The sequence below is a fragment of the Synchiropus splendidus genome, chromosome 10 (genome assembly GCF_027744825.2).
Source record: "Synchiropus splendidus isolate RoL2022-P1 chromosome 10, RoL_Sspl_1.0, whole genome shotgun sequence".
NCBI classification, from domain to species: Eukaryota; Metazoa; Chordata; class Actinopteri; order Syngnathiformes; family Callionymidae; genus Synchiropus; species Synchiropus splendidus.
This window is the reverse complement of record NC_071343.1, coordinates 424,954-449,543: the sequence shown is the minus strand read 5'-3', so window position 1 is coordinate 449,543 and position 24,590 is coordinate 424,954. Positions and strand designations below refer to the sequence as shown.

At 55.4% G+C, this 24,590-nt stretch overlaps 1 protein-coding gene across 2 annotated transcripts in view; it reads left to right on the top strand.

Annotated features, from left to right (window-relative positions):
* The window catches only part of LOC128765531 (titin-like), an 80,332-nt gene that overhangs the window by 10,704 nt on the left and 45,038 nt on the right, over positions 1-24,590 (top strand). For both annotated transcript variants that reach the window (XM_053876239.1, XM_053876238.1), the window contains 68 exons: positions 24-326; positions 386-573; positions 687-801; positions 871-1,158; positions 1,224-1,375; positions 1,564-1,711; positions 1,785-1,962; positions 2,030-2,151; positions 2,241-2,528; positions 2,610-2,906; positions 2,977-3,163; positions 3,224-3,339; positions 3,415-3,714; positions 3,786-4,085; positions 4,159-4,264; positions 4,376-4,572; positions 4,657-4,965; positions 5,033-5,311; positions 5,387-5,686; positions 5,757-6,059; positions 6,128-6,324; positions 6,396-6,579; positions 6,653-6,955; positions 7,044-7,343; positions 7,421-7,539; positions 7,607-7,784; positions 7,851-8,135; positions 8,218-8,511; positions 8,567-8,866; positions 9,027-9,208; positions 9,270-9,399; positions 9,474-9,664; positions 9,734-10,163; positions 10,246-10,548; positions 10,612-10,793; positions 10,851-10,980; positions 11,057-11,208; positions 11,288-11,435; positions 11,514-11,679; positions 11,743-11,894; positions 11,966-12,262; positions 12,326-12,625; positions 12,710-13,024; positions 13,098-13,246; positions 13,441-13,591; positions 13,659-13,940; positions 14,019-14,321; positions 14,390-14,692; positions 14,759-15,040; positions 15,118-15,305; positions 15,387-15,498; positions 15,586-15,888; positions 15,956-16,264; positions 16,392-16,673; positions 16,754-17,053; positions 17,215-17,508; positions 17,583-20,552; positions 20,636-20,956; positions 21,028-21,312; positions 21,389-21,694; positions 21,767-21,930; positions 22,058-22,307; positions 22,379-22,654; positions 22,738-23,037; positions 23,114-23,416; positions 23,490-23,789; positions 23,867-24,154; positions 24,232-24,534. In XM_053876239.1, coding sequence (XP_053732214.1) covers positions 24-326; positions 386-573; positions 687-801; positions 871-1,158; positions 1,224-1,375; positions 1,564-1,711; positions 1,785-1,962; positions 2,030-2,151; positions 2,241-2,528; positions 2,610-2,906; positions 2,977-3,163; positions 3,224-3,339; positions 3,415-3,714; positions 3,786-4,085; positions 4,159-4,264; positions 4,376-4,572; positions 4,657-4,965; positions 5,033-5,311; positions 5,387-5,686; positions 5,757-6,059; positions 6,128-6,324; positions 6,396-6,579; positions 6,653-6,955; positions 7,044-7,343; positions 7,421-7,539; positions 7,607-7,784; positions 7,851-8,135; positions 8,218-8,511; positions 8,567-8,866; positions 9,027-9,208; positions 9,270-9,399; positions 9,474-9,664; positions 9,734-10,163; positions 10,246-10,548; positions 10,612-10,793; positions 10,851-10,980; positions 11,057-11,208; positions 11,288-11,435; positions 11,514-11,679; positions 11,743-11,894; positions 11,966-12,262; positions 12,326-12,625; positions 12,710-13,024; positions 13,098-13,246; positions 13,441-13,591; positions 13,659-13,940; positions 14,019-14,321; positions 14,390-14,692; positions 14,759-15,040; positions 15,118-15,305; positions 15,387-15,498; positions 15,586-15,888; positions 15,956-16,264; positions 16,392-16,673; positions 16,754-17,053; positions 17,215-17,508; positions 17,583-20,552; positions 20,636-20,956; positions 21,028-21,312; positions 21,389-21,694; positions 21,767-21,930; positions 22,058-22,307; positions 22,379-22,654; positions 22,738-23,037; positions 23,114-23,416; positions 23,490-23,789; positions 23,867-24,154; positions 24,232-24,534 — 19,038 coding nt within the window. The remainder of the gene's footprint in view (positions 1-23; positions 327-385; positions 574-686; positions 802-870; positions 1,159-1,223; positions 1,376-1,563; positions 1,712-1,784; positions 1,963-2,029; positions 2,152-2,240; positions 2,529-2,609; positions 2,907-2,976; positions 3,164-3,223; positions 3,340-3,414; positions 3,715-3,785; positions 4,086-4,158; positions 4,265-4,375; positions 4,573-4,656; positions 4,966-5,032; positions 5,312-5,386; positions 5,687-5,756; positions 6,060-6,127; positions 6,325-6,395; positions 6,580-6,652; positions 6,956-7,043; positions 7,344-7,420; positions 7,540-7,606; positions 7,785-7,850; positions 8,136-8,217; positions 8,512-8,566; positions 8,867-9,026; positions 9,209-9,269; positions 9,400-9,473; positions 9,665-9,733; positions 10,164-10,245; positions 10,549-10,611; positions 10,794-10,850; positions 10,981-11,056; positions 11,209-11,287; positions 11,436-11,513; positions 11,680-11,742; positions 11,895-11,965; positions 12,263-12,325; positions 12,626-12,709; positions 13,025-13,097; positions 13,247-13,440; positions 13,592-13,658; positions 13,941-14,018; positions 14,322-14,389; positions 14,693-14,758; positions 15,041-15,117; positions 15,306-15,386; positions 15,499-15,585; positions 15,889-15,955; positions 16,265-16,391; positions 16,674-16,753; positions 17,054-17,214; positions 17,509-17,582; positions 20,553-20,635; positions 20,957-21,027; positions 21,313-21,388; positions 21,695-21,766; positions 21,931-22,057; positions 22,308-22,378; positions 22,655-22,737; positions 23,038-23,113; positions 23,417-23,489; positions 23,790-23,866; positions 24,155-24,231; positions 24,535-24,590) is intronic.

The window sequence follows — 24,590 nt, the reverse complement described above, 5'->3', positions numbered from 1 at the left end:
TCCACTGGCCCTTCTGCCACCAGACGTCCCCGATGCTCCTGAAGATGTGAATGTGGACTCTGTGAACAAGTTTGGCGCCAGGCTCAGCTGGAAGCCTCCGAAATGTGACGGGGGCTCTGAGATAACGGCCTACATCATCGAGCTGCGCGACAGAACCTCCGTGAAGTGGGAGGCAGCCATGGTTTGTGGCGCAGGAGACACCTCTGCAGATCTGAACGACGTGGTGGAGAACAAGGAGTACATCTTCAGAGTCAGGGCTGAAAACAGAGCCGGTGCCGGCAGGCCCAGTGCCGCCACCAAACCCGTCAAGATCATGGACCCCATAGGTGAGTCCAGTGCTCCCTGAGGATTCAGGGCCACGCTAACTTCCTTTGTGCCACTGCAGAGAGGCCCAGTCCTCCGCAGAACCTGAACTTCAGCGACCAAACCCTTGATGCGGTCACGCTGACCTGGGAAACTCCAGCTAACAACGGCGGCAGCATGATCACAGGCTACATCGTGGAGAAGTGCGACGACGGCGCTGACAAGTGGCTTCGTTGCAACGCAAGACTCTGTCCAGATCTCTCTTACCGGGTATTTATCGTTCCTGAGCTCCCAAACCACCCGACCCCACCTGACAGCTGTGACTCCCTCCCGCTGCTCAACCACTGCCAGCCAGTCTAAACGGTTTTCTGCTTTCTCTTCAGATACTTGGTCTCAAACAAGGTCAGAAATACCTGTACAGGGTTTGTGCAGAGAACGCAGCTGGAGTCTCAGATCCGGCCGAACAACTGGGCCCGCTCCTGGCCGACGACCCACATGGTATGAAGAGAAACACACCAGACCCCTAGAGATCTTGGAGAACCCTAAACCTGTCTCTCTGCGCCTCAGTGGCACCGACCATGGACCTGAGTGGCTTCAGGTCGGGACTGGAGGTGGTTGTTCCCCAGTCTCTGACAATACGAGTGCCCATCTCTGGATACCCCACTCCTGTCCCCAAGTGGACTTTTGGTGAGAAGGAGCTGAGCACCGTGGACGACCGCGTCTCCATGGCGACTAAGCCCACCTACACCGAGCTGACCGTTACACCGAGCGTCCGACCAGATAAAGGAACATACGGCGTGACTCTGGAGAATGACGTGTCCTCGGTGAGCGGAGAAATTGAGGTCAACGTCATCGGTAAGACTCCTAGCACACTCCCCCAGTTCCTTCGGTCTATGCTCTCACGACGCTGTCTTCTTCAGCTTGTCCAAGTGCTCCAAAAGACTTCAAGGTCGCTGAGGTCACCCGACACCACGTCCACCTGATGTGGGAGGTTCCTGAGCATGACGGAGGAAGTCCCGTCACCCACTACCAGATTGAGAAAAGAGAGGTGTCCCGCAAGACCTGGGCCAAGGTTTGTTCCTCTTCAGTCACCTACATTTTCTCGAGTCAACTTCGACCTCCGAGGTGACTCACCTGCCTCTGATCTTGACTGGTGTTCCATCATGATGCTGCGTTTCTCAGTGTGTCCTCCCTAATACACAAAGCCGTGTTTGGCCGAGCAGAGACTCTTTTTTTTAAGACAAGGTTGGGGTTCCGCAGGTGGCTGCTGGCGTACTGGATCTGGAGCACACCGTCACTGATGTCATGGAGGGAAAGGAGTACGTGTTCAGCGTCACCGCTTGCAACAAGTGTGGGCTCGGAGAGCCTGCCTATATTGACGAGCCCGTCAATGTGTCTTCTCCTGCCAGTGAGTTTGACCTTGACATGTGCAACTGTCAAAGGGCTGCTTTGTTTCTGACGTCCTCACTTGCTCTGCTCAGCTGTGCCAGACCCTCCCGAAAACCTCAAGTGGCGTGACAAGACTGCAAAGGGCATTTTCCTGTCCTGGGAACCTGCCAAGTACGACGGCGGCGCCCCAATCCAGGGTTATGTTGTTGACAAGTGCCAGCGCGGCACGGACAAGTGGGAACCGTGTTGTGACCCGGTCCCCGAACTCAAGTGAGTCGCGGTGACAGCGTGACACCGATGAGCTCTCCTGCAAACGCTCATCCACTTGTGCCTGCAGGTATCAGGTGTCTGGGCTGGCGGAGGGCCAGTGGTACGCCTACAGAGTCAGAGCCGTCAACAAGCTGGGTGCCAGTCGCCCCTGTCGCGCCACGGATGAGATTCAAGCCATCGATGCCAAAGGTGCGGCAGCGGAGTCCATTCTCTGGTTTTAAACCAAACCCACAGCTGGTCTCCAGAGACTCATCACCACCGTGTCTGCTCCCCCACAGAGCCGCCCGAGATCCAGCTGGACGTGAAGCTGCTGGCCGGTCTCACGGCTCAAGCAGGGACAAAGATTGAGCTGCCGGCGGATGTGAAGGGAAAACCTGATCCTAAAATCAAATGGACCAAAGCCGATCTGATCCTCAAGACGGACGACCGTGTCGCCATAGACACGGAGCCTGGCCACTCAAAGCTCTCCATCGCCAAGACCTCCAGAGGAGACAGTGCCACATACATCATTGAGGCGGTCAACTCCAGCGGCCGAGCCACTGCCACCGTGGATGTCAACATCCTCGGTAGAGCTGTGGCGCCTTTCGTTTCTGAGCCTCAAAGTCCTCGGTGTCTTGCACTGATTTCCATTCTCCATTCTTCTCCAGATAAGCCTGGACCCCCTGCTGCCTTTGACATCTCTGACATCACAAACCAGTCCTGTGAGCTGGCTTGGAATCCTCCTCGCGATGACGGCGGCTCTCCTATCACAAATTATATCGTCGAGTGCCGAGAGCTGGACAAGGAGGACTGGCTCAAGCTGTCGGCCACAGTCAAGCACACGGTCTTCAAGGCCTGCAAGCTCACCGCCATGAAAGAGTATGTTTTCCGAATCAGTGCGGAAAACCAGTTTGGTATCGGCGATCCTGCGGAGCATGTGCCCATTGTGGCCAAGTATTCCTTTGGTAAGGTTCATGAAGTCGGTGGGTGACGTGTGAGCTGGGCCCCTCTCACTGAGCCCTGCCTGTGCTTCAGATGCTCCCGGTTCTCCCAGCAAGGTCACCCCCTCTGACGTTTCCAAGGACGCTGTCACTCTGAGCTGGTTTGAGCCGGACGAGGACGGCGGCAGTCCCATCACTGGCTACTGGGTGGAGAAATTTGACCCAGAGAGTGATAAGTGGATCCGCTGCAACAAGCTCCCCATCAAAGACACAACGTTCAGGTATGACGCGGCAGCGCTCGCAATCGTCCGCCGTCAGTCTGACAGCGCTTTTCTTTGCAGGGTGAAGGGACTCACAACCAAGAAGAAATTCCGCTTCAGAGTTCTTGCCGAGAATTTGGCTGGGCCTGGAAAACCAAGCCCGGAAACGGATCCTGTGCTCGTAAAAGATCCGATTGGTGAGGCGCGTCACAGCACCAGGCTCTCGCTGCTCCTGAAACTGTCGAGTAGCACTTGTCCCTCTCCTTATTCAGATCCGCCCTGGGCACCTGGCAAGCCAGTCATCCGTGATGTTGGCAAAACCACCGCAACTCTGGCCTGGACCCGCCCCGAGCACGACGGTGGGGCTAAGATCGAGGGTTACATCATCGAGTTCCAGAAAGCAGGAAGTGAGGAGTGGATCCGTGTTGCTGAGGATGTTCCACAGACCGAGCACCAGCTGCAGGGTCTGATGGAAAAGCAGGAGTACTCCTTCCGCGTCAAAGCAGTCAACAAGGCCGGCGAGAGTGACGCCAGTGACCCCAGCGAGCCTGTCGTCTGCAAGGAAAGACTCTGTAAGTGGCCCCGAGCAGGACCTGCTGTCTGGTACGAGCAAATATTCATGGGACTCCTCTGCCTCCCGTAGACCCTCCTTCTGCCCCCCAGTGGCTCGAGGTGGCCAACATTACCAAGACCAACGCCGAGCTGAAGTGGGCAGCTCCCAGCGGCGATGGCGGGTCGCCCATCACCAACTATGTGGTGGAGAAGCGTGACGTGAGACGTAAAGCTTGGCAGACCGTTGACACTACGGTGAAGGAGCAGAAGTACACGGTGTCACCACTCAATGAAGGATCGCTTTATGTGTTCCGTGTGGCCGCTGAGAACGCCGTGGGCACGGGCGAGTTCTGCGAGCTGGAGGATGCCGTACTGGCCAAAGACACGTTCAGTAAGTGACGGACGCCCTCAGCTTGCATCGCACTTGGAGTGTCTCGTGGTGACCGTGTCTGTGATGGATTCAGCTACTCCCGGGCCTCCTTACGCCCTGACGGTGGTGGACGTCACCAAGAGACACGTGGAACTCAAGTGGGAGGCCCCCAAGAGCCACGGAGGAAGGCCCATAATCAAGTAAGACCAGCACAGGCCGTAAAGCCGCGAATCGCTTGAGCAGCTATTCTGTCGTCCGGGTGTTTCCTCCTCCTTATGCCACCTTATCACGGCCTCGCTGTCTTGACCCAGGTACGTCATTGAGAAGAAGGAGAAGGTGGGGACTCGGTGGATGAAGTGCTGCAAGACCCCCGACAAGCAGACTCAGTTCAAGGTGACGGATGTCGATGAAGGGTCCGAGGTGCAATTCCAGGTCCGAGCTGAGAATGAGGCTGGAGTGGGAGACCCCAGTGAACCCACCGTGATCCTGACTGTTGAAGACCCCACCAGTAAGAGTCTTGAAGTCAAGTGATTGGCCAATAGTGAACGGTGATGTCCAGGCCTTCAGCTGACTAGCGTCCCGCCTGGTCTAGGTCCTCCTTCTGCGCCACTGGAAGTGGCTGTTGCCGATGCCAGCCGCGAGCACATCAATGTCACGTGGAAGCCGCCAGTCAAGGACGGCGGTTGTCCCATAACGGGCTACCATGTGGAGGTAGCCGAAGCCCGACCAGAACTCAAGTGGCTTCGTGTCAACAACCGGCCCATCAAGGAGCCCCACTTCAGAATCGATGACGGAATCAAGCCAGAGAAGAAGTATGTGATCCGAGTGCGTGCCGTCAACTCGATCGGCGTCAGTGACCCATCAGAGATCTCAGACAAAGTCTTCACCAAGGACCCAGACTGTAAGAGCCCAGACTTCTGTTCGCCAGCACAGTTGTGTATCTGAGCAGCCACCTTCTCATCTCCCAGGTGCTCCAACAATTCAGCTGGAGTCGCAGGACCTGGTCGTAGTCGAGGGTGAAAAGCTCCACCTCAAGGTCCCGTACAGAGCCATTCCCACCCCGAAGATGTCCTGGCAGAAAGATACAGCCGAGTGCGTGGCCTCAGACCGGCTCTCCATGGTCGTGGAGATGAACACTTGTCACCTGGAGCTGCTTAAGTGCGCCCGCGCCGACGCCGGCTCTTATGCCGTAACGTTAGAGAACGGTCTGGGGTCGGCTAGCGCCACAGCTCATGTCAAAGTCATTGGTGGGTTTTGTGCAGTGGATGAGGGGATGTGACTTGGCCTTCCCGTATAACAGTGTGTCTTCGACCCTCCTGCAGGACTTCCTGGACAGTGCAAAGACATCGGTGCCAGCGATGTGACAAAGAACTCGTGTCAGATCAGTTGGGAGGCTCCGGAGGACAATGGTGGCACAGACATCGTCAGCTACACGCTGGAGCGACGCGAGGCCTCGAAGAAGACCTACGTGCCTGTCATGTCTGGGGAGAACCTCCTGACCCGCTCTGTCAAAGACCTGTACGTAAACTGCGAGTACTACTTCCGCGTCAAAGCGGTCAACAAAGTGGGTGCCGGCGAGTACCTGGAGCTGCGCACACCGGTGATCACAGAGGAAGTGAAGCGTGAGTACCGCATCGTAGGCCGCTCACTCCAGTGTCACCTTCTCACCAGTTCAATGATGTCCTCGTGCAGAAAAACCAGACCCACCTCTGCAGGTGGAGGCCCATGATCCGACATCCAAGTCCATCACGGTCACCTGGAAGGCGCCAGACTGCGACGGTGGTTGTCCCGTTCAGGGCTACATCGTGGAAAAGATAGAGAAGGACGGCGATCGCTATGAGCGGGTCACACCCAGCCTGGTTCCAGGCTTCTCATTCGTGGTCACAGGGCTGAAAGAAGACACGGAGTACCAGTTCAGGGTCAGAGCTGAGAATGCCGCCGGAGTCAGTGAGCCATCACGCAGCACGCAGCCCGTCAAAGCTGCAGACCCCATCGGTAAGAAGTGAGCCGGGCACTCGGCTGCAGTGAGATCGGCTCAAGTCAACTGAATTCTGCTTCTGCAGAGAAACCCACCGTGACATTACACGTCAGAGTGCAGTCTGGTCTGTGCATCAAGAAGGGTGAGGAGATCAGGCTGGATGCCATGGTCACTGGCTGCCCATATCCGAAAGTCACCTGGCTGAGAAACGAAGAGGACGTCACCAAAGAGCCCACCAAGAAGATCGTCCCGCTGGTGAAGAAGAGGAAGACCAAGACCAAGGTTGAACTCGCCCCCTCGCCGCGGCAGCAACTTCAAGAGTGACTCACCAGGAAACTGCTGCCTCTTTTCAGGTTCCCGAACCAGAGGAGGAGTTTGTCACACCGCTGCGTGAGCGTCTGGGTTTGGACCAGACCCAGAAGGGCCATTCTGCCCTCATGATTCGTGAAGCTGTCAGAGCGGATCACGGGACCTACACCATTCAGGTGGAGAACACGCACGGTGTTGCCACGGCCTCGTGCGTCGTCAACGTCCTGGGTAAGATGGGAGGGCAGTTTGCACGCCAGAGCGCCCCAATCTGCATCATCACCATGTCCTGTGATCGCCGCAGACAAACCCGGTGCGCCCATAAACTTCACCTTCGATGAGATCAGGAACACGTCGGTAGTTTGCCAGTGGGAGCCACCTGAGGATGATGGCGGCAGCGAGGTGCTGAACTACGTCCTGGAGAAGAAGGACAACAAAAGCGAGGCCGTTGGGTGGATTACCATCACCTCCACCCTGAAGGGCACCAGTCTGCCTGTCGGCAAGCTCATCGAAGGCAAAGAGTACATCTTCAGAGTCACGGCGGAGAACAAGTTTGGCTGCGGGCCGCCTTGCCTCTCCGAGCCTCTCGTGGCAAAGAACCAGTTTGGTGAGCAACGCTGTGTCATGCAATGTCCTGTTAGCACTGCAGCTGGGTGGGCTGTTTTTGACCTCTGTCCTGACCCCTCTGGCCAAAGATCCTCCCGATGCCCCGAACGCTCCCAGAGTCCATGAGGTGACTGCAAGCTCCGCCCAGATCTCCTGGCACGAGCCCAAAGACAACGGCAGTCCCATCCTGGGCTACTGGATTGAGAGGAAGGAGGTCAACAGCAAGCACTGGACGCGGGTCAACCGGGCTTTGCTCAACTCACTGGAGGTCAAAATCCGTGGACTCATGGAAGGACTGACATATATCTTCAGAGTTTGTGCTGAGAACCTTGCTGGGCCGGGACCCTTCAGTGACCCCTCCGACCGCACCGTTGCCATGGATGCCATCTGTGAGTCTCCCACTCCGGCCTGTGTGTGTGTGCGAGATGGACGGGGGGGTCAAATGTTTCTACCCGTGTCTCCCTAGTGCCACCTGGGCCACCCACTCCCTGGATTGTGGACACTGGAAAGGATTCTGTCACTGTTGCGTGGAAACCGCCTTTGTACAACGGGGGTGGAGAGATCCTGGGATATCATCTTGAGAAGGTCTGTCGGCTCTGGTCAGGCTTCAACTTGGGTTGCTCTAGTTACCAACCTCCGGTTCCCCACGCAGGTGCTGGCTGGTGAGAAAGAATGGAGTCGCTGCACAGAGTTCCGATGCAAAGAGCTGACATACACTGTGACTGGGCTGACCGAGGGCGCCGACTACTACATCCGAGTCCTGGCGATCAATGATGCCGGCCCTGGTGCTCCTGGGGTCACAGAACCCATCACAGTGAAAGAGCCTCAAGGTACGAAGGCAGAGCGCGCTTTGCTGACGCGACCGGACCGTGTCTGAACCTCTGGATATCTTCCAGAACCACCTGCAGTGGACTTTGACGTTTCAGTGAGGAACGGTGTCATCATCAAAGCCGGGGAGCCGCTGAAACTCCCGGCACAGGTGAGTGGGCGCCCTCAGCCCCTCGTCAAGTGGACCAAGAACGAAGCGGATGTGGACCAGGAACGCACCATTGTGGAGACCCATGGCACAAAAAGCACCTTGTTCATAAAGAAAGCTGTGAGGGCAGATCACGGCACATATCGGATCTGTGGCACCAACAGCACTGGCACCAAAACGGCAGAGACCAGAGTGGATGTGATGGGTCAGTGCATCCATGTTTGTGGTCTTCTGTCCAAACAGGAGAGTAAGAAAGTAACTGTTCTGAATTCTGAAACTGTGTGCAGATGTTCCAGGGCCTGTGGTGGACCTCAAGACTGTCACCGTCACCAAGAAGAACATCACGCTCACGTGGTCCGACCCCCTGGACAACGGTGGTAGTGACATCATTGGCTACGAGGTCCTCAGGAAGGATGCCAAGATGAAGCTTTTCCGTCAACCGCTTGAGATCGCGTCATGCAAGTGCGACATTCAGGGTCTGCTGGCTGGCGAGGAGTACGACTTCAGGGTCATCGCCAGGAACAAGTATGGCGATGGAGAACCTGCTGATATTGGACCCGTCTTGGCAGAGGATCCCAAAGGTAAGCTCAAATCTGGCCTCACCTCGGTGGGCATTTCTAACCTGTGTTTTCACAGGCACACCCTCCGCCCCGGAGAAGCTGCACTACACTGACAGAAGCAAGACCACCATTACGCTGGCCTGGCAGCCCCCCCGCACCGACGGCGGAAGCCCAGTCAGAGGCTACTATGTGGAGAAGATGCGGTCAGACAGCACAGAGTTTGATGTCGCGAACCGTAAAATCTTCCCCGAGTGCTGTGGGACCATCGAGAACCTCTCCGAGAATCAGGATTACCAATTCCGGGTCAAGGCAGTGAACGAGGTCGGAGACGGGGAACCCTCTAAACCCATCACAGCTAGGATCCAGGATGATGAGAGTGAGTACCCAAACCTCAGACCCTGTTGACGCCTGCCAAAGCTGGAGCGAGTCTTTGCTGCGTCTGTGCTGGACCGCAGAAATCCCACATGATTCTCAGTGAGGCGGGGGAGTCCCAGCCGTCCTGCGTCATCGTGGTTTCCTTCTCCATCCCTCCACAGTTCCCCCTGTCATCACCGTCCTGAAGTACTTCAAGAGTAATGCCATCATTGTGAAGAAAGGAGCGGCCATCGACATCCCAACTGAGGTGCGAGGTCTTCCTCTGCCAACCTTGCAGTGGTCCAAGGATGACGTGGTGATTGAGACGCCTGACGGGGAGAAGATGACTCTGGAGTCCGAGGAGGTCTGGTGACTTGTCTGCCGACACACAGCCACCCACCTCTGACGGTGCTCTGATCCCACAGGTCAATCGGACCACCCTGCGGACCAGGATCTCTGTACCGGAGACCGTCCGCTCTGACACGGGACTCTACAAGCTGCAGGCCAAGAACTGCTACGGCACAGCCCACCACTTGATCCGCGTGGAGATACTTGGTGAGATGCTCGGCGCAGACCCAGCCTAATGCACACACATGCAAACGCAGCCTGACGCAGTTATGTGTCTGCAGACCGTCCTCTCCCTCCAAGAAATGTTGCCGTCTCAGACGTCAAGGCTGACTCCTGCTACCTGACCTGGGACTCTCCAGAGGACAGCGGTGGCAGTGAGATCACCAACTACATCGTGGAGCGCCGTGATGCCAGCAAGAAGAAGTCTGACTTTGAGGTTCTGACAGTCAACCTCATCGACCGCAGGCTTGGGGTGAGTCCTTTGGCAGGGCGGAAGATTCTTTGTCCGTGCCATTCCACCGACACTGACTTCCCACCGCAGGTCTACAAACTGGACCTGAATGGTTCTTACCAGTTCAGAGTCAAAGCAGAAAACAAATATGGCATCAGTGATGGCTGCGACTCTGAGAAAGTCCAGCTTAAAGATCCCTTTGGTCTTCCGGGACCACCACGCAACCCCAAGATAATTGGAGCCACTTCCACCACCATGACACTGACCTGGGACCCTCCGCTGGAAAACGGTGGCTCCACCATCCAGGGCTACTGGCTCGAGAAGAGGGAGCGAGGTGCTGTGTACTGGGGGCGTGTTAACCGCTCCCCAGTCACCAAACCGGCTGTGAAGGGACTGCAGTACACCGTGCTGAGGCTCATAGAAGGAACCGAGTACCAGTTCAGGGTGGCGGCGAGCAACGCTGCCGGCGTGGGCCCCCCGAGCGAAGCCACTGAGTGCCGCTTTGCTGTCGACCCCTGCAGTGAGTAGACAACATTAGCTTTTGCAACACCATTCCAGTCGCTGGTGTCCCAACCCAGAATGTCAACTTTGTCCCACATCAGATACGCCCAGCCCCCCTGGATCCCTTGAAGTCAAAGACAAGACTAAAAGTAGCGTCACCCTGTCATGGAGTCCACCAGAGCGGGATGGGGGCAGCCCGGTGAAGGGCTACATCGTCGAGGTCCATGAAGAGGGCTCGGCTGACTGGAGAAGAGTCGGTCCGGCAGACAAGTTGCACTCGTCCACCGAGATCACGGTCCCTGACCTCAGGGAGGGCAAAAAGTGCCGGTTCAGGGTCTGTGCAGTAAATGCCGCTGGCAGCTCGGAACCAAGGACTGCTGACGTGCTGGTCCAGGACATTCTGAGTAAGACAGTCGCGTGAGCTGTGCAAGTATCAGACGGTTGACCTTCAATCTCGTCCTCGACAGTCGAGCCAAACGTGTCTCTGGAAGTCAGCGCTCGTGACCTACTCAACTGCAGAGCTGGAACTACAATCCGGATACCTGCCGTCATATCAGGCAGACCCATTCCCAAAGTCACCTGGACCTTCGATGGCCCCGCAGAGACGGAGAAAAAGAACGAGCTGCACACACTTCCCGTGGACTCTGAGGTGAGTCATGCGTCGACAACCGCCGGCACGGATTGGGATCAACATTTCCACTTGCAGGTCCAGTCCACAGACACGAGCTCAGTGGTCACCGTGCCAGAGAGCAAACTGAGCCACAGTGGTCGCTACATCATCAACGCTGAGAGTCCAGCAGGACACAAAGTGGTGAAAGTCCGAGTCAACGTTCTGGGTAAGTGCATGTCATACGGAGCGAGTCAGCCTGCCAAAACTCTCTGTCCTCACTCTGGTTACTGCTGAACCTGCAGATCTCCCAGGACCAGCTCGCGACCTGAAGGTTAGTGATGTCACCCGGGGAACCTGCCGTCTGACATGGAAGCCTCCGGAAAGTGATGGAGGCGAGAGAATTAAGAGCTACTTCGTTGAGAAAAAGACGGTGGAAGGCAAAGCCTGGACCAAGGTACGAAGTCTGTTCTCTGATCTCAGACGTCTATGGTTCAGACAAAGAGCTCATGTGTTTCCTCCGTTGAACCCCTCAGGTGAACCCGGCCTGCTCTGCTCAGTCTCTGGTGGTGCCAGACTTGATTGAAGGACAACAGTATCTGTTCCGCATACGAGCCGAGAATCGTTTTGGCTTTGGACCTTACACAGAGACCCCGGAGGGTTCTCGAGCCAGGGATCCCATCCGTAAGCTCTCCTCGTGAAATCGTTTTACTTTTTGCCAATAGGCTCTGGGTGATTTCACTGCCTTCTCTGCTGGCGCAGATCCCCCGGATCCCCCCACCCGACTGAAAATCCAGAGTGTGAGGAAAGGAACTGTGACTCTGACCTGGAAGGCCCCGAAGAATGATGGGGGCTCTCCTGTCACACACTATAGTGTGGATCTGCTCTGCTGGGAAGCCAGTGGTGCTCAGAAGGAGTCGTGGAGGAGGTATGACTTGAGACTGGACCTGGCCCCGAAACCTTTTTCACCTCATGACGATGCCCTCCGCAGGTGCAACAGAAGAGACGTAGACACTACCAGCTTCAAGGTCGAGGATCTAACTGAAGGAGACGAGTACGAATTCAGAGTCCTTGCCTACAATGAAGCAGGACCCAGTCGTCCCTCTTCAACAGCTGGCCCAATACTCATGCAGGACCAGACCTGTAAGGACATAGCCGAGCCAGCGTGGCTTAGCCACCTCGAGCCGTTTGGTTCACGTGGGCTGTCTCCGCAGGTGCGCCATCCATCGAGCTGAAGGAGTTTATGGAGGAGGAGCAAGGAAGCGACATCAGAATAGTGGCCCACATCCGTGGATGTCCTTTCCCAACACTTACTTGGTACAAAGCTCCACCGCACAAGTCAGACCACAAGGTGGAAGTGCAGTACGACGAGCACATTAACAAGATCGTGTCGGACGACAGCTGCACGCTGCTGATCCAGCAGGGCAAGAGACCCGATACCGGTCTCTATACCCTGGTGGCATCCAACAGCCTTGGCAAAGCTGCTAAGGAGATGCGACTGAATGTTCTAGGTACATTGACATGAATTTGTCCCGTTGACACCGGACGCTCACCTCTCACCTCTGTCCCCTTAGGTCGGCCCGGCCCGCCGTCTGCCCCGATCAAGTTTGAAGAGATCGGTGCTGAGAGGATCACTCTCTCATGGCTGCCGCCTAAAGACGACGGTGGCTCCAAGGTTACCAACTATGTGATCTGGAGGCGAGTGGCGTCCAGAAAAACCTGGGTCCCTGTCACCAGTGAGCCTAAAGAGCGCGTGTGGACTGTGGAAAACCTCATGGAGGGCCATGAATACGTGTTCCGCATCATGGCACAGAACAAGTACGGTGTGGGAGATCCGCTAGATAGCGACCCGGAGGTTGCCAGAAACCTTTACAGTAAGTGGGCATGGCTGGCCGGACTGCAGCGCTGTCGCAACTCTAGCACCGGGTGTCTCATGGTCCATTCCCGTCCTGTCGCAGCGGTTCCCGGGCAATGTGAAAAGCCGACCGTGACCAACATCACCATGGACTCCATGACCCTCAATTGGGAGGAGCCAGAAGATGACGGGGGCTCCCCCATCACCGGCTACTGGCTGGAACGCAAAGAGACAACCGGCAAACGCTGGACACGTGTCACTCGAGACCCCATTCGCCCCATGGGTTTGGGTGAATCCTTTGTCGTGAGTGGACTCATTGAGGGCTCACAGTACCTGTTTAGGGTCACTGCGATAAATGCTGCTGGCCCGGGACTCGCCAGCCCAACGACGGACCCGATCTTTGCCAGGGACCCAATCTGTACGTCAAAGTAGTTTTGAAACACACAAGACTGTTGTCAGAGCCAGGAATAATTAACCCTTCCTCCCGATAGCTCCGCCCTCCCCTCCCACACCCAGAGTGTCCGACTGGACCAAGTCTTCCGTGGACTTGGAGTGGATTCCACCTTTGAAGGACGGAGGCTCCAAGATTCTGGGCTACTGGGTGGAGTACAAGGAGGAGGGAACTGAAGCCTGGCTGAAGGTGAGCACACTGCTGCTGAAGCTCATTCACTTGAACCATGGAGACCAATGGACTTGGCAAACTACAGCCTGGATGACAACAGACACAATAGGCCAAATCATATTCTCTAGCGGGGTGTGTCATCCCAGTGGGCACGCTCCTCATACAGTCTATCAGTGGAACCTTTCCTTACTGACTTGTTGTTTTTCTTAAAGGCAAAAGACACAGAGGTCCGTGTCACTCGCTTCGTCATCACAGGTCTGAAGACCAATTCTCAGTACCGCTTCAGAGTCACTGCTTTTAATGTTGCTGGCACTGGCGAACCTGGCGAGGTTCCAGAGGCCCTTGAAGTCAACGACAGAACCAGTGAGTGGGCCAGATCTGGATGGACCCTTTGAAATGTTCTGAACCATAACAGGCTGTCTCCCTGCAGTCGCTCCAGAGCTAGACCTCGACGCCTCCGTCAAGGAGAGGATGGTGGTTCATGCCGGTGGGACCATCCGCATCATTGCCTACATCTCTGGGCAACCCACCCCCGACGTCACCTGGAGTCGGGATGGCGCGGCGCTGCCTCCTGAGGCCAAGGTTGAAGCCACTGCCATCAGCTCTTCCCTGGTCATCAAGCCCTGTGCCAGGAAACACCTTGGAATCTACAGCCTGACCGCCAAGAATGCCGGTGGCGAGAAGTCTAAAAATGTGACCGTGGAAGTTCTGGGTGGGTCCTTGCTCCACTGTGCAAATGGGCCGCCTCCCTTTTGATGGTCATGAAACTGTTACGATGATGCCTTTCCAGACGTTCCTGGACCTGTCGGCATTCCGCTGACGGCTGAAAACCTGAGCAGCGACTCGTGCAAGCTCAACTGGTTCTTCCCTGAGAACGACGGTGGCTCGCCCATCAGCAACTATGTCATTGAAAAGCGTGAGGCCGAGAGGAAGGCCTGGACTTCACTGTTCTTTAGCGCCAGTCGTCAGAGCGCCCTCGCACATGGACTCACCGCTGGCAAAGCCTACTTCTTCAGAGTGGCCGCAGAGAATGCCATCGGCGTGGGACCGTTTGTGGAAACGGCAGCAGAGATTGTAATTAAGGAACCAATGAGTAAGTCTGCACTCCACCACCCACACTGGCTCAGGAAAACGGCATGTTCCAAAGGGCCTGTTTTTCAGGTGTTCCCGATCGTCCTGAGGAACTTGAAGTCACCAAGGTGACTAAGGACCTGATCAGTGTCACTTGGAAGGCGCCAAAGTTCGATGGTGGCTCGGAAGTCATCATGTACATCCTGGAGGCACGAATGATCGGCAAAGACAAGTTCACTCGCCTGACTAAAGAAAAGCTGATGGAGCGCAAGTTCACTCACGACGGACTGCGTGAAGGTGACACCTACGAGTTCAGAGTTAGTGCTGTCAACGAAGTGGGAACTAGCAAACCATCGTTCTGCACCAAGCCCATCACATGCAGAGATGAGCTCGGTAAGCCTCGCTATCTTTGAGCTGACCTCCATCACACTCCTCCCAAACTCGTTTCCTGATCTGCAGAGCCGCCGACCATCGAGCTGGACTTCCGTGACAAGATCATCATCCGTGTCGGTGAGAGCTGCCTCCTGCAGGGCCGCTACACCGGGAAGCCCCCTCCATCTATCATGTGGTACCGGGACGATGAGGAGCTGAAGGCCGACAAGCACATCATGTTCAAGAACACGCTCAGCAGCATGTCCCTGGGCCTGATGAAGGCCGAGCGGCAGCACAGCGGCAGATATGTGGTGGTGGTGGAGAACAGCACAGGCTGCAGGAAGGGCCTCTGCAACATCACCGTCGTTGGTATGTTGTCTTCCCCGGGGCGTCGTGAGAAAACACTGCCATCGCCTCCTCACCTGTTCACGGCTTTGATGTTTCAGATCGCCCCACGCCCCCTGTGGGCCCAGTGGTCTTTGAGGAGGTGCATCGCGAATTCATGGTGATCTCCTGGAAACCTCCCGTGGACAGCGGAGGCGTGGATGTGTCCAACTACATCATCGAGAAGAGAGACACCAATAGGGACGCTTGGACCACGGTGACTTCAGCCACCACCAAGACCACGTGCAAGGTGCTCCACTCGCTAGAAACTCCGACTTGTTTTCAAGTGCGTCCAAAGGTCAGCGCGTCAATGATAATTGCAATTCTCTAGATTCCAAAACTGACCGAAGGTCGTGAGTATGTGATGAGGATATCTGCTGAGAACATGTATGGCATCAGTGACCCACTCGAGTCGGAGGAAATGAGAGCCAAAGACCTCTTCAGTGAGTCTCATTGCCAAAGTCCCCAGTCATGGGACCTGTTGTCGGCTGTTGAGATTGACACGGTTCTCCCTCGTCTCTCCTGTTCAGGAGTGCCTGAGGCTCCTGAGATGCCCACCGTCAGGGAGGTGTATGCTACCAATGCACTGGTGCTGTGGACCCGCCCTCGTGATGGAGGCAAGCCTATCACTAACTACATTCTGGAGAAGAAAGAACCGGCAGCAAAGCGGTGGTCCCGAGCCACCAGAGATCCGCTGTATCCTGCCACGCAGTATAGAGTGCAGGACCTCATTGAGGGATGTGAGTACGAGTTCCGGGTGATGGCAGAGAACGAGCTGGGAACTGGAGACCCCAGTGAACCCTCCAAGCCCATTCTGGCCAAAGATCCCATTGGTGAGTCACTAAGCAAGTCATTCATCAGCTTCAGTTAAAATGCTTAAACTTGCCATTTGCACCCCAGTGCCGCCCAGTCCTCCCGTCACCCCAGAAGTCATCGATAAGACCAAAGACTCTGTTAGTCTCAGGTGGCAAATGCCACGGCACGACGGCAAGGGGCGGATCTTCGGCTACCTAGTGGAATATCAGAAGCCAGGAGCGGTGGAGTGGATCCAGGCCAACGAGAATCCAGAGCAATGTCCCGAGCTACACTACGTGGTGACCGGCCTGACAGACGGACAAGAATACGCCTTCAGGATCTTCACAGTCAATGCTGCCGGAAAGTCCGACCCGGCCTACGTGAAAGAGCCTGTCAAGGTCCACGACAGACTCGGTATGGATGCCAACCTCTTCTGACATCTTTGCGCCTATGTATTCCTCCTGAACACACACAGTACTCAAACAGAGCCACTTCCTCACAGTCTCGTCAGATATTGAACCCTTTCCTGTTCTGCCCACAGAGGAACCAGAATTGCTTCTTGATGCCAACATGGCGCGGGACCACCTGGCCATGCTGGGCACCAACATCACTCTGAGTGCCTCTGTTCGGGGAGTGCCTCCCCCAGCCATCAGCTGGAAGAAGGAAGATGGAGACATGCCGTCCCACATCACCGTGGCCACCACCGCTACGGCCAGTAAAGTCTTTATCCCCAAGTGTGTGCGACTGGACTCTGGAAAGTACACAATCACTGCTGAGAACTCTGTTGGAAAGAAGTCTGCCACCGTTGCTGTGCTGGTTCTGAGTGAGTAGCAGACACATCGCCACAGCGGCACGTTTAAGCCTTGTATCTTTTCAAAGTCATCATCTCTTTTTTCCCCGCAGACAAACCCTCACCTCCTCGAGACCTGGCGATCTCTGAGGTCACAAGCGAGTCCGCCTACCTGACCTGGAAAGCCCCGGAGGACAACGGCGGTGCTGTCATTTCACACTATGTGGTGGAGAAAAAGGATGTGGCAGCGGAGCAATGGGTCCCAGTTTCTGCTGCCAATAAGAAGCCAAGTCTGATGGCCATGTACCTCATGGAAGGAATCCAGTATTTGTTCCGGGTAGCTGCAGAAAACCAGTTTGGCAGAAGTGACTATGTCACAACCAAGACCCCCGTCAAGGCTGTCGATCCACTCTGTGAGTTTTTCACACAATGACAAAAAATATGTCGGAAATGGGTCAAAAGTGCATGTTTAGCGACACAAATCACACAAAGTGACAAAACGCGTTTAGCTGTCTCAGTCACGCCGGAGATCTCACAACAGGACCCGACTCTCACTGGTGACTTTCGTCCTCAGACCCCCCTGGGCCGCCAAAGAACCTTCACCACACCGATGCTGAAAAGACAGAGGTGTGGCTCCAGTGGGAGTGGCCAGATCGCACCGGTGGAAGCGAGGTTACCGGCTTCCTCGTGGAGCACCAGGAGGAAACTCAGAGTGACTGGGTTAGTTTCAAGACAGTCGGCAACAATCATGCCCATGTGACTGGTCTGGAGGAGGGAAAGACGTACCGCTTCAGAGTCAAAGCCCAGAATGCCATCGGCATCAGCCGTCCAGACACCAGTGTGCCTGTCACCTGCCAAGAGAAGACACGTAAGTGATCGTCCTGTTTCTTGTTGGCAGATGTCAGGCTCGGTGCAGCATGACCGAGTCTTCTTCTCTTGCAGTTCCCCCCACTATTGAAGTCGACGTGAAGCTGATTGAAGGCTTGGTTGTCAAGGCGGGCAACACAATCGTCCTCCCGGCAAAAATGACCGGGATCCCCACCCCCACAGCCAAGTGGATGACGGACGGCAAGGAAATCATGTCCGAGGGACGCTACCAAATCGAGTCTGTTGGCTCATCCACGGTCCTCAGTATACCAGCGTGCAAGCGAGAGGAAACCGGCGAATACATCTTGACGGTGTCTAACCCGGCTGGCAGCAAAACCGTGGCACTGCATGTGACTGTGCTGGATCTCCCCGGCCCCCCCATCGGTCCTGTGAACCTCTTAGAAGTAACACCAGATTACATGATGATCCAGTGGCGGGCTCCCAAGGACGACGGGGGCACGCCCATCACCAACTACATAGTTGAAAAGAAGGACGTAAAGAAACCGTGGGAGCCATGGTCCGTGGTCAGTTCTGGTGGCATCAGCACCAAAGCCAAAGTGTCTCGGCTTGAAAAGGGAAGAGAGTACATTGTTCGTGTGCGTGCAGAGAACAAGATTGGCATTGGTTCAGGCCTAGAGAGCCCCCCAACCGTTGCCAAGCACATGTTCAATCCCCCTGGTCCACCTGGTCTTCCCCTGTGCTCCGACATTACCGAAAACGCTGTCACTGTGGAGTGGACTCTCCCAGACCATGACGGGGGCAGTCCCATCAGTGGCTACGTGGTGGAGCGCAGAGAGATGACAGGAAAGTGGATTCGAGTCAACAAGACTCCCGTGTTGGACCTGAGGTACCGGGTGTCTGGCCTGTTTGAAGGCAACAGCTATGAGTTCAGAGTGTTTGCCGAAAACATCGCTGGAATAAGTGAACCCTCACTTACCTCGGACCCCATCAAGGCCACTCGTGCCATCACCAAACCTGGGCCACCGGGAAATCTCAAGCTGAAGGACTGGAGCAAGTCCTATGCAGATATCTGCTGGACCAAGCCCACCCGAGATGGAGGTAGTCCTGTCCTGGGCTACGTGGTTGAGATTCAGAAGTCCGGGTCAGCCCAGTGGGACCGGGTCAACAAAGAACTGATCAAGATGTGTGCCTTCCGAGTTCAGGGTCTCATCGAAGGGATGGAGTACCGTGTCCGGATCAGGGCAACCAACAAGGTGGGGGACAGCGAACCCAGGGAGCTGGCTGATAAGATCCTGGCCAAGGACATTCTGGTCCCACCAGAAGTTGTGGTAGACGTGTCATGTCGAGATTCACTCACTGTCCGGGCGGGACAGATTGTCAGTCTCATCACCAGGGTCAAGGGCAGGCCGGACCCAGAGATCACCTGGACAAAGGACGCCAGAGCACTGTCTCGCGATAAACGCACTGAGATAAACAACCATTACCCTCTGTGCGAACTAGTCATCAACGACGCTGTCCGCTCTGACTATGGGAAGTACGCCATTGTTGCCAAGAACAGCAGTGGGCAGGCGCAGGCCACCATCATTGTCAATGTTCTGGACACCCCTGGGGCCTGTCAGAATATCAAGGTGGCCTATGTGACGAAGAACTCCTGCATGGTATCCTGGGAAAACCCAGAGGACAACGGTGGCACCGAAATCACCCAGTACATTATTGAGTGCCGTCAACCCAGTCAGAGAGGATGGACCTTGGTGTCCAACGACTGCACAAAGCGTATGATGAAAGCTCCACTGACAGAGGGCTGCGAATATTTCTTCCGTGTCAGTGCAGAGAACAAGATTGGGGCCGGACCGCCGACCGAGACCAAGACCCCTGTGCTGGCCGTGGATCCCATTGAGAAGCCCGGGGAACCCACAGACTTCCAGATCGCCGAGATTGGCAAGACCTTCTGTTTCCTCAAGTGGAAGAAGCCGGACTATGATGGCGGCAGCCGCAACCTGGGATACCATGTTGAGAAAAGGCCTAAAGAAGCCGAGGAATGGGAGCGACTCCACAAGGGGGCAATAAAGGAGACCTACTTCATGGCCGATAGATGTCTAGAAAACCAGATCTACCAGTTCAGAGTGCAGACTAAGAATGAAGGCGGGGAGAGTAACTGGGTTACGACAGCCGAGGTTCTGGTGAAGGAACAGCTAGTGGAGCCAGAGATAAAGATCAAGCTGGATGGAACACTGGTTGTCAAAGCTGGAGACTCCATTCCCATTGAGGCCATAGTCAAGGGCAAACCCCAGCCTGACGTCAAGTGGACCAGAGACGACAGTGAGGAGGAGATGAAGAAGAGCCCAAGACTTCAAATGGAAACGGGTGCCGAGTTCTCAAAGCTTTTGCTGACTGGTGCCAGGCGCACAGACAGCGGCAGATACGTCATCACAGCGTCCAATTCTGCTGGCAAATGCTCAGCGCATGCCAAAGTCAATGTCTTAGACAGACCTGGACCCGTCAGGGACCTCAAAGTGTCTGGCATAACCAATGACAGGTGTCATCTGTCTTGGGAGATCCCAGAGGACGACGGTGGCTGTGACATCTACAACTACATCATCGAAAAGTGTGAAACCAAAAGAGGCGTATGGTCCGTCCACTCCAACGCCGTGATCACTAATAAAGCCAACGTCACCCGACTCGTTGAGGGCAACGAGTACGTCTTCCGAGTCCGCGCTGAGAACAAGATGGGTCCCGGACCCGCTGAGCAAAGTGAAGCTATCATGGCCGGAACCCAGTTTAGTGTCCCAGGGGTGCCTGAAGCTCCAGAGGTCACCAAGATCTCTAAGGAGGAGATGACGGTGGAATGGTCTGAGCCCGAGAAGGATGGGGGGAAACCCATCACTGGTTACCTGCTGGAGAAGAGGGAGGAGCATGCCGTCAGATGGTCACCTGTGAACAAAGACCCAGTACCCGGAACTCGATTCACCGTGACAGGACTCCTGCCTCTCCACGACTATCAGTACAGAGTCAAAGCGGTCAATGAAATTGGCATTGGCGGAGCCAGCAAACCATCCCGTGCCATTACGGCAAAGGACGCCATCGGTAAGTGTCGTGGCGGTGAACAGCCGTGACCGTGACAGCGGAGCTGCAGGCTGTACTCAGGCATGTGCCGTTTGTGTTTGCAGAAGTTCCAGCTCCACCCACAAATCTGAAGGTCTTGGATAGCACCAAGTCCACTGTGACCCTGGGATGGGTGAAGCCTGTGTCTGATGGTGGCGCCCCCATAATCGGCTACGTGGTAGAGATGAGAGTCCAGGGAAGTGCTAAGAAAGGGGATGATGGCTGGAAGCGCTGCAATGTTGCTGCTCAGCTGGTCGTGTGTGAATTCACCGTCTCAAGTCTGGATGAGAAATTGGTGTATGAATTCAGGGTTTCTGCTCAGAACCAGGTGGGCATGAGCACCCCCTGTGACCTGCAGGGAGCCATCATACCTCGAGAGATTTTGGGTCAGTGATCCTGTGCCTTTTGCAAATACGTTCATTTGTGGCATGCAGATCTTGACGTGGTACGTTTACAGAGGCACCTGAGATCGAGCTGGACGCTGACCTGAAGCAGGGACTCACGGTCAGAGCTGGTTGTCCCATCAGACTCTGTGCCACCATCAGAGGCAGACCTCCTCCCAGAGTGACCTGGAGGCGGATGGGCATCGACAACGTTGTTCGAAAAGGTCACGTGGACATCATCGACACCATGACCTTCTTAGTCATCCCTGACAGCACCCGGTCCGACTCCGGCAAGTACTGTCTGACGGTGCAGAGTCCGGCCGGGGAAAAAGCGGTGTTCGTCAATGTCAAGGTTCTGGGTGAGTGATGAATGATCCCTCCATCCTAATAAAATCATCTTCCGTTAATAACCCGGCTCCTGGTCGGCCCCCTCAGATACTCCGGGACCTGTCTTGAATCTGGAGGCCACTGACATCCTGCAAACGTCCGCCATGCTCTCATGGAGTCCGCCTGAGAATGATGGGGGAAGTGAAATTCTGCACTACATCGTGGAAAAACGTGCAATTGACAAAAAGACATGGGCCACTGTCAAGGCCGAGGTGGACAAGGACAAGATTCCCTTCAAAGTCTCCGGTCTCATGTCTGGAACCGAGTATTACTTTAGAGTAACTGCAGTCAATGAGTATGGCTCTGGAGTTCCGAGAGTGTCTCCGACATCCTACTTGGCCTCCGACCCTGTCAGTAAGTATCGAGGAGAACTGGGTGCTGAATTTTCTTTTCGGCTCGGCTCATTTTGGATGCTCGTCTGTGCAGGTAAACCAGATCCTTGTGAAAAGATGGAGGTTCTGGAGATCACCAAGAACAGTGCCACCGTCGGCTGGGTGAAGCCTGCAAGGGATGGTGGAGCCAAAATCGATGGTTATGTTATCGAGTACATCGAGGTGAAACCTCTTCCAGAACCACCGGCACCTGTCGAGGTTTGTCACATTCGAAATGATCAGCAGGAGCTGGAGAAAAGAGTTTCAGCGTGTCTCGCTGTAACCCTTTCTGCTTTCGTAAAGGGAAGTCTTCTTATCTGGTGAACATCTGATCACGCACTTGCAGGTTCCAGAGGGAGAGGAGGCTCCTGCCCCTGCCCCTGCCCCCCCACCTCCACCAGTGGAGGAGGAAGACGAAGAAGTGGAGCCGGAGAAGGAGGTGTGGAATGCATACACCACGGTGAAGGGTCTGACCATCAGCATCAGCGGCTTAAAAGAAGGGAAGAGATACAAGTTCAGAGTGGCTGCCAAAAACATCATGGGCCTGAGTTTGTTTACCGAGACGAGACAGCCGGTGGAGATACGCGAGCAGATATGTAAGCGATCGAGTAAAATCGGTCACTTGTCGGCGGAGCTCACACCTGAATCCTGATGTTCCTCCTCCTAGTGGAGCCAAAGATTGTCATGCCGGAGATGGCGAGTGCCAGAGCTGGAGCCAAGCTCAGGGTGGAGGCACTCGTGTCGGGAAAGCCTTCGCCCAGCTGCAAGTGGATGCGCGGCACAGAGGCCGTGGTCCCATCCAGCCGCCTCGCGGTGCACCAGTCTGGTAATATGTGTGTGCTGATCATCAAGGATGTCTCCAGGATGGACAGTGGCGAGTACAGCCTCGTAGCTGAGAACATCTCTGCCAAGGTGGTGGAGTCCATGAAGATTGTCATCAAGGGTGGGTGACTGCCAATGCCATTCAGAGAGGAGGGCGTGTTGTCCTGCAGATGTCACTCAGTCTTTTCTTGTCGTGTGGTGCAGACATCCCAGGACCTCCTGAAGGCCCTGTGGAGGTAGGGGACATTGACTCCGACTCCTGCTCCCTCTCCTGGAACAAACCGCTGGAGGATGGTGGAACCAACATCACCAACTACGTGGTGGAGAAGTGTGACCTCAGTCGTGGGGACTGGGTGACAGCTGTCTCGTCCTGCCCTAAAACCACGTGCAGACTTGGTAAACTCATCCCTGGAAAGGAGTATGTGTTCCGCATACGTGCTGAGAACCGCTATGGCGTCTCCGACCCCATCCAGTCTGACAGGATGATTGCCAAGTTCCCCTTCGGTAGGTTTGACCACATTCAATTCCTTCTCCCGAGTAGGTTCTTCTGAAGGCCAACCTCGCCTTGTTTCTGTGCCAGATGTCCCCAGTGAACCCCTAAACTGCCGAATCAACAAGACAAACAAAGACTGCATGTTCGTGGCCTGGGACAAACCTGAGAGTGACGGTGGTAGCCCAATTACTGGATACTACATCGAGCGCAAGGAACGCAACAGCCTGTTGTGGGTGAAGGCGAACGACACGGTGGTCCGCACCACTGAGTACCCCTGTGCGGGTCTGATCGAGGGTCTGGAATATACCTTCAGAGTGTCGGCCATCAACCGTGCAGGTCAGGGCAAACCAAGCAAGAAGACCGACTTTGTCACAGCCAGGACACCAGTCGGTAAGGCCGCTGCCTGGGCACCACGGAGAAGGCGCTACCTGTCTGCTTCATCCGTCTCGTTTGTGTTTTCCAGACACGCCTGGCAAACCAGAGGTCCTGGACGTTACGAAAAATTCAGTTACCCTGGTATGGGCTCGTCCCAAAAATGATGGCGGCAGTAAGATAATCGGATATTATGTGGAGGCGTTGAGGGTCCCGGGGGACTCCTGGGTTCGCTGCAACACCAGCAGTCAAAATGTTCCCAGAGAGGAGTACACGGTGACTGGCCTGGAGAGGGACCTGCAGTACCAGTTCCGAGTCATTGCTAAGACTGCTGTCAACATGAGCAAACCCTCGGAGCCAACAGACCCCATTCTTGTTTGTGCTGAAAATGGTGAGACGACATTTTAGCCACTGAAATCACACTTACCTCAGTGAGAGTCCAACATCTGTTTTGCTGTCCGTCAAAAGTGCCTCCACGGGTGGAGCTGAATGCACGGATGCAGAAGGGTTTCAAAGTAAAGGCGGGAACCACAGTCCTTCTGGAGGCCGACGTGTTCGGTAAACCCATGCCTCGAGTCACTTGGAAGCGAGGTGACGACAGCCTCAAGTCCGCTGAGGGCCAAGTGATCACCAAACAGAGAGAACACTGTCAGCTGGAGATGACCGCAGTCACCAAGGACCAGACAGGGACCTACACAGTTCTGGCTGAGAATGCCAGTGGGTCCAAGTCTGCTGAAATCAGTGTCGTTGTCCTTGGTGAGTTCTCAGTCAGACCTCAGCCCATGCTTGGTGTGAAGACTCCGAGACTACTGAGGTGTTGTCTGTGCGTGCAGATGTTCCTGGGCCGCCTGCCGCTGCCCAGTACCTGGAGGTGTTTTCTACAAGCATCAAACTTGCCTGGGAAGCACCGCTGAAGGACGGCGGCTCGCCTGTCAGCAACTACATCGTGGACAAGCGTGAGACCAGCCGAGCCAACTGGGCACAGGTGGCCAGCAAGATCAAGAAGGACACCCTGGAGCTGACCGTGGAGAAGTTGATTGAGGGTCATGAGTACCAGTTCAGAATACGCGCTGAAAACACCTGGGGAGTGGGAGACGCTCTCGTAACGAACCCTGTCATCGCCAAGAACCCTTTCAGTGAGTTCTTTGAATGGTTCACGTTTCTGAGCCCCTCCTTGTTCGTGTGCGAGTGA